At 69.2% G+C, this 16,850-nt stretch overlaps 1 protein-coding gene across 5 annotated transcripts; it reads right to left on the minus strand.

Moving 5' to 3' along the window:
- Positions 1-534: 534 nt before the first annotated feature.
- LDLR (low density lipoprotein receptor) lies at positions 535-16,818 on the minus strand. 5 transcript variants are annotated; one of them, XM_071800660.1, is made up of 11 exons: positions 16,667-16,818; positions 15,793-15,912; positions 14,931-15,050; positions 13,105-13,398; positions 11,792-11,917; positions 9,351-9,473; positions 7,259-7,381; positions 5,417-5,791; positions 4,711-4,776; positions 2,940-3,085; positions 535-1,611 (listed from the first exon to the last, which is right to left on the minus strand). In XM_071800660.1, the coding sequence occupies exons 1-11, from the start codon at positions 16,740-16,742 to the stop codon at positions 1,576-1,578; spliced, it is 1,605 nt and encodes a 534-aa protein (XP_071656761.1). In that variant the 5' UTR covers positions 16,743-16,818; the 3' UTR covers positions 535-1,575. The 5 variants fall into 5 exon arrangements, with proteins under 5 accessions (XP_071656761.1, XP_071656764.1, XP_071656762.1 ...); XM_071800663.1 differs by lacking the exon at positions 11,792-11,917; XM_071800661.1 differs by lacking the exon at positions 7,259-7,381.
- Between the last annotated feature and the right edge of the window lie 32 nt (positions 16,819-16,850).

Raw genomic sequence — 16,850 nt, forward strand, 5'->3', positions numbered from 1 at the left:
CCCGGACTCCCCCGAACGCTTCGCGGCGCGAACGGACCCGGCGGGGGCGGGGCCACGGGAGGAGCCGCGGGGGGGGCGTGGCCGTAGCAGAGGGGGCGTGGCCTGTAGGCGAAGGGGCGTGGTCTGTAAACGGACGGGTGTGTAAGGGGGGGGCGTGGTCTTTGCGGTGCGGGGAGGGCGGGGTTTGGGAAGGGGGCGTGGTCAGGAAAAGGGGCGTGGCCGCCAGCGGAGCCCGAGCGGCGGCAGCGCTGGGGGAACCGGGGGGGATCGGGGGTCCGGGGGGGATCGGGGGGGGACCAGGGGGTCCCTGGGAATATGGGGCGGGGGGGGCTGGAGGAGCCGGAGCTGCTTTCATTGGTTCCATGTGTGGGCAAAGAGGCACTGGAGAGGGACCCAGGCGTCCGGGAGGGACCCCCACAGGCACCCTAAGGGGCCCCATGACCCCTGGGGGACCCAGGCGTCCGGGAGGGACCCAGGCGTCCGGGCCCCCAATACCGTGGGGCTGGGGTCGGAAGGAGGAGCCAGCACGCGGGGTGGTGGGGGCAATAAATAGGGGGTGTATTGGGGGGGGTCCGGGGGTCCCGCCCCCACAAAGGCCACGGTTTGGGGTGGTTTTCACAGTTTTGGCTAAAAAACGAGGCCGGCGGCGGCTGCGCACGCGGGAACAGGCGGGAACAGGCGTGTACAACCGTGTACAGGCGTGTACAACCGTGTACAGGCGTGTACAACCATGTACAGGCACATACAGCCGTGTACAACCGTGTACAGGTGTGTACAACCCTATACAACCACGTACAGGTGTGTACAACCGTGTACAGGTGTGAACGCCCATATACAACCATGTACAGGCGTGTACAGCCGTATGCAACCACTCACAGCCATGTACAGGTGTGTACAACCATATACAGGTGTGTACAGCCATGTACAACCATATACAGGCGTATACAATCATATACAGTCGTGCACAATCGTATACAGTTGTGTACGGCCACATCCAACCACATCCAGCCGCACTCGGCCCTGTGGTTCTGGTCCCAGTGTCACCCGGTGATTCTGGTTCCGGTGTCACCCGGTGGTTCTGGGGTCACCCGGTGGTTCTGGTTCCGGTGTCACCCGGTGGTTCTGGGGTCACCCGGTGGTTCTGGTTCCGGTGTCACCCGGCAGATCTGGTGTCACCCGGTGATTCTGGTTCCGGTGTCACCCGGTGGTTCTGGTTCCGGTGTCACCCGGTGGTTCTGGTGTCACCCAGTGGTTCCAGTTCCAGTGTCACCCGGCGGTTCCGGTGTCACCCGGCGGTTCTGGTTCCAGTGTCACCCGGTGGTCCCGGTGTCACCCGGTGGTTCCAGTGTCACCTGGTGGTCCCGGTGTCACCCGGTGGTTCCAGTGTCACCCGATGGTTCTGGTGTCACCCGGCGGTTCTGGTTCCGGTGTCACCCGGCGGTTCTGGTTCCGGTGTCACCCGGTGGTTCTGGTGTCACCCGGTGGTTCCGGTCCCGGTGTCACCCGGTGGGGGGGGTGTCCCCGGTTGCTCCCGTTGTTTTTGGGGGGCTGGCTATGGGGCGCTGCCCCCCCCCCTCAGGCCGCGTTGTCGTCCGGGTTCAGCAGCTGGCGCTGGGGGGCAGAGGGTTGGGGGTCAGACCCACATCTGCCCCCCCCAGTTCGCTATGGGGCAGCTGAACACCCTGTGCCCCATAGCTCCCTATGGGGTCCCTGAGTCCCCTCCATGCCCCATAGCTCCCTATGGGGTTCCTGTGTCCCACCCCGTGCCCCATAGTTCCCTGTGGGGTTCCTATGTCCCCCCTGTGCCCCACAGCTCCCTATGGGTCCCCGTGCCCCACAGCTCTGTCTGGGGTCTCCATGCCCCACAGCTCCCTATGGGTCCCGTGCCCCCTGACTCCCTATGGGTCCCGTGCCCCCTGACTCCCTATGGGTCCCCGTGCCCCATGACTCCCTATGGGTCCCATGCCCCATGACTCCCTATGGGTCCCCGTGCCCCATGACTCCCTATGGGTCCCATGCCCCATGACTCCCTATGGGTCCCCGTGCCCCACGACTCCCTATGGGTCCCATACCCCCTGACTCCCTATGGGTCCCATGCCCCATGACTCCCTATGGGTCCCGTGCCCCATGACTCCCTATGGGTCCCATGCCCCATGACTCCTATGGGTCCCATGCCCCACGACTCCCTATGGGACCCCGTGCCCCATGACTCCCTATGGGTCCCCATGCCCCACGACTCCCTATGGGTCCCGTGCCCCATGACTCCCTATGGGTCCCTGTGCCCCACGACTCCCTATGGGTCCCGTGCCCCACGACTCCCTATGGGTCCCATGCCCCACGACTCCCTATGGGTCCCATGCCCCATGACTCCTATGGGTCCCGTGCCCCATGACTCCTATGGGTCCCCGTGCCCCACGACTCCCTATGGGTCCCATGCCCCACGACTCCCTATGGGTCCCGTGCCCCCTAACTCCCTATGGGTCCCGTGCCCCATGACTCCCTATGGGTCCCCGTGCCCCATGACTCCTATGGGTCCCGTGCCCCATGACTCCCTATGGGTCCCTGTGCCCCATGACTCCTATGGGTCCCGTGCCCCATGACTCCCTATGGGTCCCCGTGCCCCATGACTCCCTATGGGTCCCGTGCCCCACGACTCCCTATGGGTCCCATGCCCCATGACTCCCTATGGGTCCCCGTGCCCCACGACTCCTATGGGTCCCGTGCCCCCTGACTCCCTATGGGTCCCGTGCCCCCTGACTCCCTATGGGTCCCCGTGCCCCATGACTCCCTATGGGTCCCCATGCCCCATGACTCCCTATGGGTCCCGTGCCCCATGATTCCCTATGGGTCCCCGTGCCCCATGACTCCCTATGGGTCCCCGTGCCCCATGACTCCCTATGGGTCCCGTGCCCCCCCCGGGTCCCGCGCCCCCTCCTCACCGCGGGCCCCGTGCCGCCCCCCAGCGCCTCCTCGTCGCCGCGCGCCTTGCGGAACACGGGGTTGGGGAAGCCGATGCTGTGGGTGCTGCGGCGGCGCCAGCTCTGCCGGAGCCCCCGGGCGCCCGCGACCCCCAGCGCCACCAGAGCTGCGCCGGAGCGGAGCGTCAGGGCACGGGGACCTGCGGACCCAGGGGACCCCACACCGGGACCCCTCCCCAATGGGACCCCAAACCAGGACCCCTCCCCAATGGGACCCCAGACTGGGAACCCTCAGTGGGACCAGAGACAGGGACCCCCCATGGGACCCCCAAACCAGGACCCCTCCCCAGTGGGACCCCAGACTGGGAACCCTCAGTGGGACCAGAGACAGGGACCCCCCATGGGACCCCCAAACCTGGACCCCAATGGGACCCCAAACTGGGACCCCTCAGTGCGACCCCCCCCATGGGACCCCAATGGGACCACAGGGAGGGACCCCCCCCATGGGACCCCCAGAGCGGGACCCAGGGACCCCCAGAGCGGGACCAGAGAGAGGGACCCCCCATGGGACCCCCAGAGCGGGACCTCTCAGTGGGACCCCCCCCATGGAACCCCAATGGGACCACAGGGAGGGACCCCCCATGGGACCCCCAAACCAGGACCCCTCCCCAATGGGACCCCAAACTGGGAACCCTCAGTGGGACCCCCCCCATGGGACCCCAATGGCACCATAGGGAGGGACCCCCATGGAACCCCAAACTGGGACCCCAATGGGACCCCACCATGGGACCCCAGAGTGGGACCCCCCCCATGGGACCCCAAACCAGGACCAGAGAGAGGGACCCCCGTGGGACCCTAAAGTGGGACCAGAGAGAGGGACCCCCCATGGGACCCCCAAACCAGGACCCCAATGGGACCCCAAACTGGGACCCCTCAGTGCGACCCCCACCATGGGACCCCCATGGGACCACAGGGAGGGACCCCCCATGGGACCCCCAAACCAGGACCCCAATGGGACTCCCCCCGTGGGACCCCAATGGGACCCCAAACTGGGACCCCCCCCATGGGACCCCCAGAGTGGGACCCCCCCATGGGACCCCAAACCAGGACCCCAATGGGACCCCAAACTGGGACCCCTCAGTGGGACCAGAGACAGGGACCCCCCATGGGACCCCCATGGGACCACAGGGAGGGACCCCCCCATGGGACCCCCAAACTGGGACCCCAATGGGACCCCAAACTGGGACCCCTCAGTGGGACCCCCCCCATGGGACCCCAATGGCACCACAGGGAGGGACCCCCATGGAACCCCAAACTGGGACCCCAATGGGACCCCCCCATGGGACCCCAATGGCACCACAGGGAGGGACCCCCATGGGACCCCCAAACCAGGACCCCAATGGGACCCCAAACTGGGACCCCTCAGTGGGACCAGAGACAGGGACCCCCCATGGGACCCCCATGGGACCACAGGGAGGGACCCCCCATGGGACCCCAAACCAGGACCCCAATGGGACCCCAAACTGGGACCCCTCAGTGGGACCAGAGACAGGGACCCCCCCATGGGACCCCTCAGTGGGACCCCCAGCCAGGACACCCAAAGTGGGACCCCCCAATGGGACCCCAGAGTAGGACCCCAAACTGGGACCCCAAAGTGGGAACCCCCCCATGGGACCCCAAACCGGGACCCCCCCCCCAATGGGACCCCAAACTGGGAACCCCCAATAGGAACCCAAAGTGGGACCCCAGTTTTGGGACCCCCATGGGCCCCCCATTGCGACCCCCGGCTCACCCAGGGGCAGCAGCAGCGCCAGCGCCGTGGAGCCCGTGCGGGACCCCCCCTGCCCCACGGCGTCGCCTGCGGGGGGAGAGGGGTCAGGGATGTGGGGCGGGGTGTGGGGCTGGGGCGGGATGTGGGGCTGGGATGTGGGGCTGGGATGTGGGGCTGGGATTCAGGGCTGGGGCGGGATGTGGGGCTGGGATGTGGGGCTGGATATGGGGCTGGGATTCGGGGCTGGGGCAGGATGTGGGGCTGGGATGTGGGGCTGGGATGGAATGTGGGGTGGGATGTGGGGCTGGGGCTGGATATGGGGTGGGATGTGGGGCGGGATGTGGGGCTGAGATTCGGGGCTGGGGTGGGATGGGGGGCGGGATGTGGGGCTGGGGCTGGATATGGGGCTGGGATGTGGGGCGGGATGTGGGGTGGGATGTGGGGCTGGGATGGGTTGTGGGGCTGGATATGGGGCTGGGATGTGGGGCTGGATATGGGGCTGGGATTCGGGGCTGGGGCGGGATGTGGGGCTGGGATGTGGGGTTGGATATGGGGCTGGGATTCGGGGCTGGGGCAGGATGTGGGGCTGGGATGTGGGGCGGGATGTGGGGCTGGGGCTGGATATAGGGCTGGATGTGGGGCTGGATATGGTACTGGGATATGGGGTGGGATGTGGGGCTGGGCTGGATATGGGGCGGGATGTGGGGCTGGGATGTGGGGCTGGTACCTGTGGCGATGTTGCTGGAGGCTTTACCGGTGATACTGGTGTTACTGGTGTCACTGGTGTTACTGGTGATAGTGGTGTTACCGGTGTCACTGGTGTTACCGGTGTCACTGGTGTCACTGGGGCTGCTGCTGTTGGTGGTGGCACCAGTGCTACTGGAGTTACTGGTTATACTGGAGTCACTGGTTATACTGGAGTTACTGGTTATACTGGAGTCACTGGTTATACTGGAGTTACTGGTTATACTGGAGTCACTGGTGTCACTGGTGCTGTCACTGGTGTCACTGTTGGTGCCACTGGTGTCACTGGTGTCACTGGTGCTGTCACTGGTGCTGTCACTGGTGCCACTGGGAGCTGCGTCTGTTGGGGCTGAAGCGGCTGTGGGGGGAGAGAGGGGGGTGGGGGGAATTTGGGGTCTGGGGGGTCCTGGGGGGTCCTGGCGGTCCTGGGGGTCCCAGGGGTCATGGGGGGGTTGGGGGTCCCAGGGGGTCTGGGGGTCCCATTGGGGTTTGGGGGGCTCAGGGGGGTCCCACTGGGGTTTGGGGGGGTCAGGAGGGCCTGGGGGTCCCACTGGGGTTTGGGGGGGTCAGGAGGGTCTGGGGGTCCCATTGGGGTTTTGGGGGGGTCAGGAGGGTCTGGGGGTCCCATTGGAGTTTGGGGGGGTCAGGAGGGTCTGGGGGGCCCCAGGGGGGTTTGGGGGGGTCAGGAGGGTCTGGGGGTCCCATTGGAGTTTGGGGGGGTCAGGAGGGTCTGGGGGTCCCATTGGAGTTGGGGGGGTCAGGAGGGTCTGGGGGTCCCACGGGGGTTTGGGGGGGTCAGGAGGGCCTGGGGGTCCCATTGGAGTTTGGGGGGGTCAGGAGGGCCTGGGGGTCCCATTGGAGTTTGGGGGGGTCAGGAGGGTCTGGGGGGTCCCATTGGAGTTTGGGGGGGTCAGGAGGGTCTGGGGGGGTCCCAGGGGGTCATGGGGGGGTTGGGAGTCCCATTGGGGTTTGGGGAGCTCAGGAGGGTCTGGGGGGTGCAGTTGGGTTTTGGGGGTCCCAAGGGGGTCCCATTGGAGTTTGGGGGGTCAGGAGGGTCTGGGGGGTCCCATTGGAGTTGGGGGGGTCAGGAGGGTCTGGGGGGTCCCAGGGGGTCATGGGGGGGTTGGGAGTCCCAGGGGGGTTTGGGGGGGCCAGGGGGGTCCGGGGGGGGGTCAGGGGCGTCTAAGGACTCTGGGGGGGGTCAGGGTGGTTTGGGGGTCCCGGGAGGGGTCAGGGGGGTCCGGGGGGGGTCAGGGGGGTCAGGGTGGTTTGGGGGTCCCGGGAGGGGTCAGGGGGGTCCGGGGGGGGTCGGGGGGGGTCAGGGTGGTTTGGGGGTCCCGGGAGGGGTTTGGGGGGTCCGGGAGGGGTCAGGGGGGTCAGGGTGGTTTGGGGGTCCCGGGAGGGGTCAGGGGGGTCCGGGGGGGGTCAGGGGGGTCAGGGTGGTTTGGGGGTCCCGGGAGGGGTCAGGGGGATCCGGGGGGGGTCAGGGGGGTCAGGGTGGTTTGGGGGTCCCGGGAGGGGTCAGGGGGGTCCGGGGGGGGTCAGGGTGGTTTGGGGGTCCCAGGAGGGGTCAGGGGGGTCCGGGGGGGGTCAGGGTGGTTTGGGGGTCCCGGGAGGGGTCAGGGGGCTCCGGGGGGGGTCAGGGGGGTTTGGGGGTCCCGGGAGGGGTCAGGGGGATCCGGGGGGGTCAGGGGGGTCAGGGTGGTTTGGGGGTCCCGGGGGGGGTCAGGGGGGTCCGGGGGGGGTCAGGGGGGTTTGGGGGTCCTGGGAGGGGTCAGGGGGGTCCGGGGGGGGTCCGGGGGGTCCGCGTGTCCGTGTGTCTGACCCTGGCAGGTCCGTCCGTCCGTCCGCAGGCGCAGCCCCCGCGGGCACAGGCACTGGTGGCCCAGGGGGAGGTCCCGGCAGCCGTGGGAGCACCCGCCCCCCCCCACCAGGCACTCGTTCAGCCCTGGGGGCGGGGACAGCGGTCACCCCGGGACCACGGGACCCCCGCTGTGGGCCCGGGGGGCTCGGGGGGCTCAGGGGGGTGTTTGGGGCCCGGGGGGTCCCACTGTGCCACTGGGGGTCCCCATGCTGTGTCATCTGGGGGGGGTCCCACCGTGTCATTCTGGGGGGTCCCACTGTGTCATTGGGGGTCCCCATGCTGTGTGGTTCTGGGGGGGTCCTGCTGTGTTATTTGGGGGGTCCCCACGCTGTGTCATTTAGGGGGGGTCCCCACTGTGTCATTTAGGGGGGTCCCCATGCTGTGTGGCCCTGGGGGGGCTCTCACTGTGTTATTTGGGGGGTCCCCATGCTGTGTTATTTGGGGGGGGTCCCACTGTGTTATTTAGGGGGGGTCCCACCGTGTCATTCTGGGGGATCCCACTGTGTCATTGGGGGGGGTCTCAGTGCTGTGTTAATGGGGGGGCTCCCCATGCTGTGTCACTCTGGGGGTCCCACTGTGTTATTTAGGGGGGTCCCCACGATGTGTCGTTCTGGGGGGGTCCCACTGTGTCATTGGGGGTCCCCATGCTGTGTTATTTAGGGGGGGGTCCCACTGTTTCATTTAGGGGGGTCCCTACACTGTGTCATTCTGGGGGGGGTCCCACTGTGTTATTTAGGGGGGGTCCCCATGCTGTGTGATTCTGGGGGTCCCCACGCTGTGTTATTTAGGGGGGGTCCCACTGTGTTATTTAGGGGGGGTCCCCACGCTGTGTCATTCTGGGGGTCCCCACTGTGTCATTTAGGGGGGTCCCCATGCTGTGTGGCCCTGGGGGGGCTCTCACTGTGTTATTTGGGGGGTCCCCATGCTGTGTCATTCTGGGGGTCCCCACGCTGTGTCATTCAGGGGGGGGTCCCCATGCTGTGTTGTTTGGGGGTCCCCACACTGTGTCATTCTGGGGGTCCCCATGCTGTGTCATTGGGGGGGTCCCCGCTCTCACCGCACTCCCCGAGGGGCTGTGTGTGTTGTTTTTGGGGGTCCCCCCCCTCTCACCGCACTCCCCAAGGGGCTGTGTGTGTTATTTGGGGGTCCCCATGCTGTGTTATTTGGGGGTCCCCATGCTGTGTTATTTGGGGGGGTCCCCGCTCTCACCGCACTCCCCGAGGGGCTGTGTGTGTTGTTATTTGGGGGGGTCCCCATGCTGTGTCATTTGGGGGGGTCCCCATGCTGTGTTATTTGGGGTCCCCCCGCTCTCACCGCACTCCCCGAGGGGCTGTGTGTGTTATTTGGGGGGGTCCCCATGCTGTGTTATTTGGGGGGGTCCCCGCTCTCACCGCACTCCCCGAGGGGCTGTGTGTGTTGTTTGGGGGGGTCCCCATGCTGTGTTGTTTGGGGGTCCCCATGCTGTGTTATTTGGGGGGGTCCCCCGCTCTCACCGCACTCCCCGAGGGGCTGTGTGTGTTGTTTTTGGGGGGGTCCCCACTCTCACTGCACTCCCCCAGGGGCTGTGTGTGTTATTTGGGGGGGTCCCCACGCTGTGTTGTTTGGGGGTCCCCATGCTGTGTTATTTGGGGGTCCCCATGCTGTGTTATTTGGGGGTCCCCATGCTGTGTTATTTGGGGGTCCCCGCTCTCACCGCACTCCCCCAGGGGCTGTGTGTGTTATTTGGGGGTCCCCATGCTGTGTTATTTGGGGGTCCCCGCTCTCACCGCACTCCCCGAGGGGCTGTGTGTGTTTGTTATTTGGGGGTCCCCATGCTGTGTTATTTGGGGGGGTCCCCATGCTGTGTTGTTTGGGGGTCCCCGCTCTCACCGCACTCCCCCAGGGGCTGTGTGTGTTGTTTTTGGGGGTCCCCCCGCTCTCACCGCACTCCCCCAGGGGCTGTGTGTGTTATGTGGGGGGGTCCCCATGCTGTGTTGTTTTTGGGGGTCCCCGCTCTCACCGCACTCCCGCAGGGGCTGTGTGTGTTGTTATTTGGGGGGGTCCCCTCTCTCACCGCACTCCCCCAGGGGCTCGTCGGAGCCGTCCCGGCAGTGGCGCCGTCGGTCGCAGACGCTGCCCATGGGGACGCACTCGCCGGAGCGGCACCGGAACCACGCGGGGGCCTCGCACGGGGGCGCTGGGGGCGCGGGGGGGTCGGCACCGCACGGAGCCCCACGGACCCCATGGAGCCCCCCAGACCCCATGGAACCCCCCGGGACCCATGGAACCCCCCAGAACCCCATGGAACCCCCCCGGACCCCATGGAACCCCCCGGACCCCATGGAGCCCCCCAGACCCCATGGAACCCCCCAGACCCCATGGAGCCCCCCAGACCCCATGGAACCCCCGGACCCCATGGAACCCCCCGGACCCCATGGAACCCCCCCGGACCCCATGGAGCCCCCCGGACCCCATGGAACCCCCCGGACCCCATGGAACCCCCCAGAACCCCATAGAACCCCCGGAACCCCATGGAACCCCCCGGACCCCATGGAGCCCCCCAGACCCCATGGAACCCCCCAGACCCCATGGAACCCCCCGGACCCCATGGAGCCCCCCAGACCCCATGGAACCCCCCTGGACCCCATGGAACCCCCCGGACCCCATGGAACCCCCCGGACCCCATGGAGCCCCCCAGAACCCCATAGAACCCCCGGAACCCCATGGAACCCCCCGGACCCCATGGAGCCCCCCAGACCCCATGGAGCCCCCCGGGACCCCATGGAACCCCCCTGGACCCCATGGAACCCCCCGGACCCCATGGAACCCCCCGGGACCCCCAAAACCCCCTGGAAGACCCAGAACTCCCCAGAACCCCCCAGACCCCCAGGAACCACCCAGGACCCCCAGAACCCCCCAGACCCCCAGGAACCACCCAGGACCCCCAGAACCCTCCCAGACTCCCACAACCCCCCAGACCCCCCAGACCCCCCAAGCCCCATACCCAGGGGACACCCAACCTCATTGGAGCCCCCCTGGGACCCCCCAGAGCCCCAGGACCCCCCAGATCCCCAGAACCCCCCCAGACCCCCGGACCCCCCCAGACCCCAGGACCCCCCCAGACCCCCCCCAGACCCCCAGGATCCCCCCAGATCCCCAGAACCCCCCAGACCCCCCAGACCCCCAGAACCCCCTCAGACCCCCAGAACCCCCCCAGACCCCAGAACCCCCCCAGATCCCCAGAACCCCCCCAGACCCCCAGACCCCCCCAGACCCCCAGGGTCCCCCAGAACCCCCCAGACCCCCGGACCCCCCCAGACCCCCAGAACCCCCCCAGACCCCAGAACCCCCCAGACCCCAGGACCCCCCCCAGACCCCCAGGACCCCCCCCAGACCCCCAGACCCCCCCAGACCCCCAGGGTCCCCCAGAACCCCCCAGACCCCCGGACCCCCCCAGACCCCTGGACCCCCCCAGACCCCCAGACCCCCCCAGACCCCAGGACCCCCCCCAGACCCCCAGACCCCCCCCAGACCCCAGGACCCCCCCAGATCCCCAGGACCCCCCCAGACCCCAGGACCCCCCCAGACCCCCAGAACCCCCCCAGACCCCAGAACCCCCCCAGACCCCAGGACCCCCCCCAGACCCCCAGACCCCCCCAGACCCCCAGGGTCCCCCAGAACCCCCCAGACCCCCGGACCCCCCCAGACCCCTGGACCCCCCCAGACCCCCAGACCCCCCCAGACCCCAGGACCCCCCCCAGACCCCCAGACCCCCCCCAGACCCCAGGACCCCCCCAGATCCCCAGGACCCCCCCAGACCCCAGGACCCCCCCAGACCCCAGGACCCCCCCAGACCCCCAGAACCCCCCCAGACCCCAGAACCCCCCCAGACCCCAGGACCCCCCCCAGACCCCCAGACCCCCCCAGACCCCCAGGGTCCCCCAGAACCCCCCAGACCCCCGGACCCCCCCAGACCCCTGGACCCCCCCAGACCCCCAGACCCCCCCCAGACCCCAGACCCCCCCAGACCCCCAGGATCCCCCCAGACCCCCAGACCCCCCCAGACCCCCAGGGTCCCCCAGAACCCCCAGATCCCCAGAACCCCCCCAGAACCCCAGAACCCCCCCAGACCCCAGGACCCCCCCAGACCCCCAGACCCCCCCCAGACCCCAGGACCCCCCCAGACCCCCAGACCCCCCCAGACCCCCAGAACCCCCCAGACCCCAGAACCCCCCCAGACCCCAGGACCCCCCCAGACCCCCAGGGTCCCCCAGAACCCCAGGACCCCCCCAGACCCCCAGACCCCCAGACCCCCAGAACCCCCCAGACCCCAGAACCCCCTCAGACCCCAGGACCCCCCCAGACCCCAGGACCCCCCCAGACCCCCAGACCCCCCCCAGACCCCCAGAACCCCCTCAGACCCCCAGACCCCAGGACCCCCCGAACCCCCCCAGACCCCCAGAACCCCCCCAGACCCCCGGCCCCCCCGGACCCCCGGCCCCCCCGTCCCCGTACCCCCGGCGCAGGCGTCCTCGTCGGAGCGGTCGGCGCAGTCCCCGTGGCCGTCGCAGCGCCGGGGGCCGGGGACGCAGTGGCCGTCGCCGCAGCGGAACCAGCCCGGGGGGCACGGGGGGGGCGCGGCTGGGGGCGGGGGGTCAGGGCGGGGGCTCCTGCGGCCCCCCCAACGTCCCCCCATTTCCCCAATGGCCCCCACGACCCCTTGTCCCCCTGTGCCCCCCCATGTCCCCATGGCCCTCCATGAGGTCCCCAGAGCCCCCAACACCCCCCAGAGCCCCCCAGGACCCCCAAACCACCCCCAGACCCCCCCAACATCTCCAAGACCCCCAAACCACCCCCAGACCCCCCCAACATCTCCAAGACCCCCCAACATCCCCCAGGACCTCAAGACCACCCCCCAATCCCCCAGGGACCCCAAACGACCCCCCAGACCCACCAGAGCCCCCCAGGACCCCAAGACCACCCCAGACCCCCCAAACACCCCCAGGACCCCCAAACCATTCCCTAGAGCCCCAGAGTCCCCCAGGACCCCAAGACCACCCCAGACCCCCCAGGACCCCCCAACCACCCCCTAGAGCCCCCAAACCCCCCAGGACCCCCCAACCACCCCCTAGAGCCCCCAAACCCCCCCAGACCCCCCCAACCACCCCCTAGAGCCCCCAAACCCCCCAGGACCCCCAACCACCCCCTAGAGCCCCCAAACCCCCCAGACCCCCCAACCACCCCCTAGAGCCCCCAAACCCCCCAGGACCCCCAACCACCCCCTAGGGCCCCCAGAGCCCCCCAGGACCCCAAGATCACCCCCAGACTCCCCCAAACCCCCCCAGACCCCCCAACCACCCCCTAGAGCCCCCAAACCCCCCCAGACCCCCAACCACCCCCTAGAGCCCCCAGAGCCCCCCAGGAACCCCAAACCACCCCCTAGAGGCCCCAGAGCCCCCCAGGACCCCAAGATCACCCCCTAGAGCCCCCAAACCCCCCCAGACCCCCCAACCCCCCCCTAGAGCCCCCAGACCCCCCAGGAACCCCAAACAACCCCCAGACCCCCCAGGACCCCCCAACCCCCCCCCCAGAGCCCCCAAACCCCCCCAGACCCCCCAACCCCCCCCTAGAGCCCCCAGACCCCCCAGGAACCCCAAACAACCCCCAGACCCCCCAGGACCCCCCAACCCCCCCCCCAGAGCCCCCAAACCCCCCCAGACCCCCCAACCCACCCCCTAGAGCCCCCAAACCCCCCAGACCCCCCAACCACCCCCTAGAGCCCCCAAACCCCCCAGACCCCCCAACCCACCCCCCAGAGCCCCCGTTACCGCAGGCGCGCTCGTCGGAGCCGTCGCCGCAGTCCTCGGTGCCATCGCAGCGCCAGCGCCCGTGGACGCATTCGCCGGAGCCGCAGGGGAACTGCAGCGGGGGGCAGCGCCGGGGGGGCCCCGGGGGGGGCCCCGGGGGGGGCCCCGGTGTCTCCGGCGCCGTCCCGGTGCAGTTTTGGGGCCGCTCGTCGGAGCCGTCGGGGCAGTCGGGGTCTCCGTCGCACAGGAAGGCGGGGGCCACGCAGCCGGCGCCGGAGCCGCAGGGGACGTGGTCGGCGGGGCAGCCCCGGGGGGCTGGGGGGGACATGGGGGTGAGGGGGGGCGGGGGCGCACCGATGTCCCCATGGCCCCCCCAATGTCCCCCGGTCTCCTCCCAATGTCCCCATGTTCCCCATGTCCCCCCAATGTCCCCACCATGTCCCCCTGTCTACCCCCAGTGTCCCCACATCCCCCCAGTGTCCCCCTCAACATCCCCATGTTCCCCATGTCCCCCAATGTCCCCATGTCCCCCCAATGTCCCCACATCCCCCCAGTGTCCCCCTCAACGTCCCCATGTTCCCCATGTCCCCCAATGTCCCCACCATGTCCCCATGTCTACCCCCAATGTCCCCACGTCCCCCCAGTGTCCCCCTCAACATCCCCATGTTCCCCATGTCCCCCAATGTCCCCACCATGTCCCCATGTCTACCCCCAATGTCCCCACATCCCCCCAGTGTCCCCCTCAACATCCCCATGTTCCCCATGTCCCCCCAATGTCCCCATGTCCACCCCCAATGTCCCCACGTCCCCCCAGTGGCCCCCTCAACGTCCCCATGTTCCCCACATCCCCCCAATGTCCCCTCCAATGTCCCCACATCCTCCCAAATGTCCCCCTGGTCCCCCCAATGTCCCCCTGTCCCCCACCATGTCCCCATGTCTACCCGCAGTGTCCCCAAGTCCTCATGTTCCCTTGTCCCCCCCAACATCCCCATGTCCCCCAATGTCCCCCTGTCTCCCCAAGTTCCCCCCAATGTCCCCCTGTCCCCCCATGTTCCCCATGTCCCCCCAATGTCCCTCTGTCCCTCCCCAATGTCCCCACGTCCCCTCGCAATGTCCCTCTGTCTCCCCATGTCCCCCTGTCCCCCCCATGTCCCCAGTGTCCCCCCACGTCCCCAGTGTCCCCACTCACGGCAGGCGCTCTCGTTGGACCCGTCCCATGTCCCCTGTCCCCCCCATGTCCCCAATGTCCCCCCACGTCCCCAGTGTCCCCCCCATGTCCCCAGTGTCCCCCCCATGTCCCCAGTGTCCCCACTCACGGCAGGCGCTCTCGTCGGACCCGTCCCATGTCCCCTGTCCCCCCCATGTCCCCAATGTCCCCCCCATGTCCCCAATGTCCCCCCACGTCCCCAGTGTCCCCAGTGTCCCCACTCACGGCAGGCGGTCTCATCAGACCCGTCCCATGTCCCCTGTCCCCCCCATGTCCCCAATGTCCCCCCCATGTCCCCAGTGTCCCCCCATGTCCCCCCATGTCCCCAATGTCCCCCCACGTCCCCAGTGTCCCCCCATGTCCCCCCACGTCCCCAGTGTCCCCCCATGTCCCCCCACGTCCCCAATGTCCCCAGTGTCCCCACTCACGGCAGGCGCTCTCGTCGGACCCGTCCCATGTCCCCTGTCCCCCCCATGTCCCCAATGTCCCCCCACGTCCCCAGTGTCCCCAGTGTCCCCACTCATGGCAGGCGGTCTCATCAGACCCGTCCCATGTCCCCCTGTCCCCCCCATGTCCCCAGTGTCCCCCCACGTCCCCAGTGTCCCCCCACGTCCCCAGTGTCCCCAGTGTCCCCACTCACGGCAGGCGGTCTCGTCGGACCCGTCCTCGCAGTCCCTGTGACCGTCACAGCGCCAGGAGCCGGGGACACAGCGGCCGAGGCCACCGCAGCGGAACTGGGACGGGGAGCAGGACAGGGAGCCTGGGGACAGGGGACATTGTGGGGACATGGGGAGCACGACAGGGACCCTGGGGACAGGGGACATTGTGGGGACATGGGGAGCAGGACAGGGACCCTGGGGACAGGGGACATTGTGGGGACATGGGGAGCAGGACAGGGACCCTGGGGACAGGGGACATTGTGGGGACATGGGGAGCAGGACAGGGACCCTGGGGACAGGGGACATTGTGGGGACATGGGGAGCAGGACAGGGACCCTGGGGACAGGGGACATTGTGGGGACATGGGGAGCAGGACAGGGACCCTGGGGACACCATGGGACATGGGGATGTTGTGGGGACCATGGGGACAGTGGGACATTGTGGGGACCATGGGGACAGGGACCCTGGGGACACCACGGGACATTGGGATGTTGTGGGGACCATAGGGACATCATGGGGATGGGGAGCAGGACAGGGACCCTGGGGACAGGGGACATTGTGGGGACGGGGAGCACGACAGGGACCCTGGGGACATGGGGACACTGTGGGACAGGGACATGGGGACAGGGCTATGGGGACATTGTGGGGGTGGGGAGCAGGACAGGGACCCTGGGGACATGGGACATGACATGGGGACATTATGGGGACATTGGGATGTTGTGGGGATGGGGAGACATGGGGACAGGGACCAGGGGGACATTGTGGGGACACCGGAGGGGAACAGGGGGATATGTGGGGACACAGGGACACCGCGGGACATCTCGGGGTGATGGGGACACTCACGACAGGTCTCGGGGGTCTCGTCGTCCCCCTCGGGACACTCGGGGTGGCCGTCACAGACCCAGGAGTTGGGGACACACGACCCGTCCCCACAGACGAACTGACCGGGGGCACAGGGGACACCTGGCACAGGGGACAGGGGGGTCAGGGACCCCAGAAACGGATTGAGCCCCCCAAACTGAGTCTGAGCCCCCCAAACTGAGCCTGAGCCCCCAAAACTGAGCCTGAGCCCCCCCAAACACCCCCCCCACTCAGCCCAAGGATCGGGCCCCTCCCTGGGGGGGATTTCCCGGGGGTTTCAGCCCCAGGATCGGGCCCCCCCCGCCAGGATCGGGCCCCCCGCGGCTGTGGCGGGACCGCACCCTCCCGGGCGCGCCGCGTTCCCATTGGCTCCCTCAGCGCGTCCCCGCCCGGTGGTCAGTCTGCTCGTCGGCCAATCAGAAGCGCGTCCGCCGCCGGGGCGGGGCGCGGAGAGCGCGGCGATTGGTCCCCTCTCAGAGATCAGAAGGCGTGGGCTCGGCGGTGATTGGTCGGTTTCAGCGCGCGGGGGCGGGGCCGCGCCGCAGCGTGGCTGCGATGGCGGGGGCGGCGGGACCGGGGCGTGAGGGGGAAGAACCGGGAAGCGGCGGCGCCCCCGCGGGTCCGAGCCCCGGGGAGCGGAGCCCGAGGGGCCGCCCAGGAAGGGAGCGTGGCTGGGGCGGGGGGGGGGGGGGAGCCGGTGCCGCTTTGGGGCAGCGGACGCCGGTTTAGGGCGGGGAGGTCCCCATTTTGGGGGGGAAAGCCGCTTGGGGGGGGGGGGTCCAGGCGGCGGTTTGGGCACCGGACGCGGATCGGGGGGTGCAGGGCCCCTCCGGTTCGCTCCCCGGGTCCCCCTCACCTGCTTCCGGTGCCGCCGCCGCTCCCCCCAGCAGCAGCAGCAGCAGCAGCAGCGCCGGCGCCGCTCCGGGTTCCATCGCGCTCCGCTCGGCGGCTCCGGCCCCTCCGGCCCGGCCGCGGTTCCCGGGGCGGCCGCATTTGAACGGCTGGGGGCGTGGTTGGGGAGGGGGCGTGGCCTCGCGGGG

The sequence above is a fragment of the Patagioenas fasciata genome, chromosome 32 (genome assembly GCF_037038585.1).
Source record: "Patagioenas fasciata isolate bPatFas1 chromosome 32, bPatFas1.hap1, whole genome shotgun sequence".
In the NCBI taxonomy this organism is placed as follows: Eukaryota; Metazoa; Chordata; class Aves; order Columbiformes; family Columbidae; genus Patagioenas; species Patagioenas fasciata.

Excerpts from the sequence above, each read along its gene's own strand:
- LDLR (XM_071800660.1), bottom strand. The coding sequence starts at position 16,742 with ATGGAACCCGGAGCGGCGCCGGCGCTGCTGCTGCTGCTGCTGCTGCTG. Across the intron at positions 11,918-13,104 it reads CTCCGACGAGCGCGCCTGCG|CCGCGCCCCCCCCGTGCCCC; the intron begins GTAACGGGGGCT and ends CCCCGCCCCCAG. Across the intron at positions 5,792-7,258 it reads GGACGGACGGACCTGCCAGG|CCGCTTCAGCCCCAACAGAC; the intron begins GTCAGACACACG and ends CTCCCCCCACAG.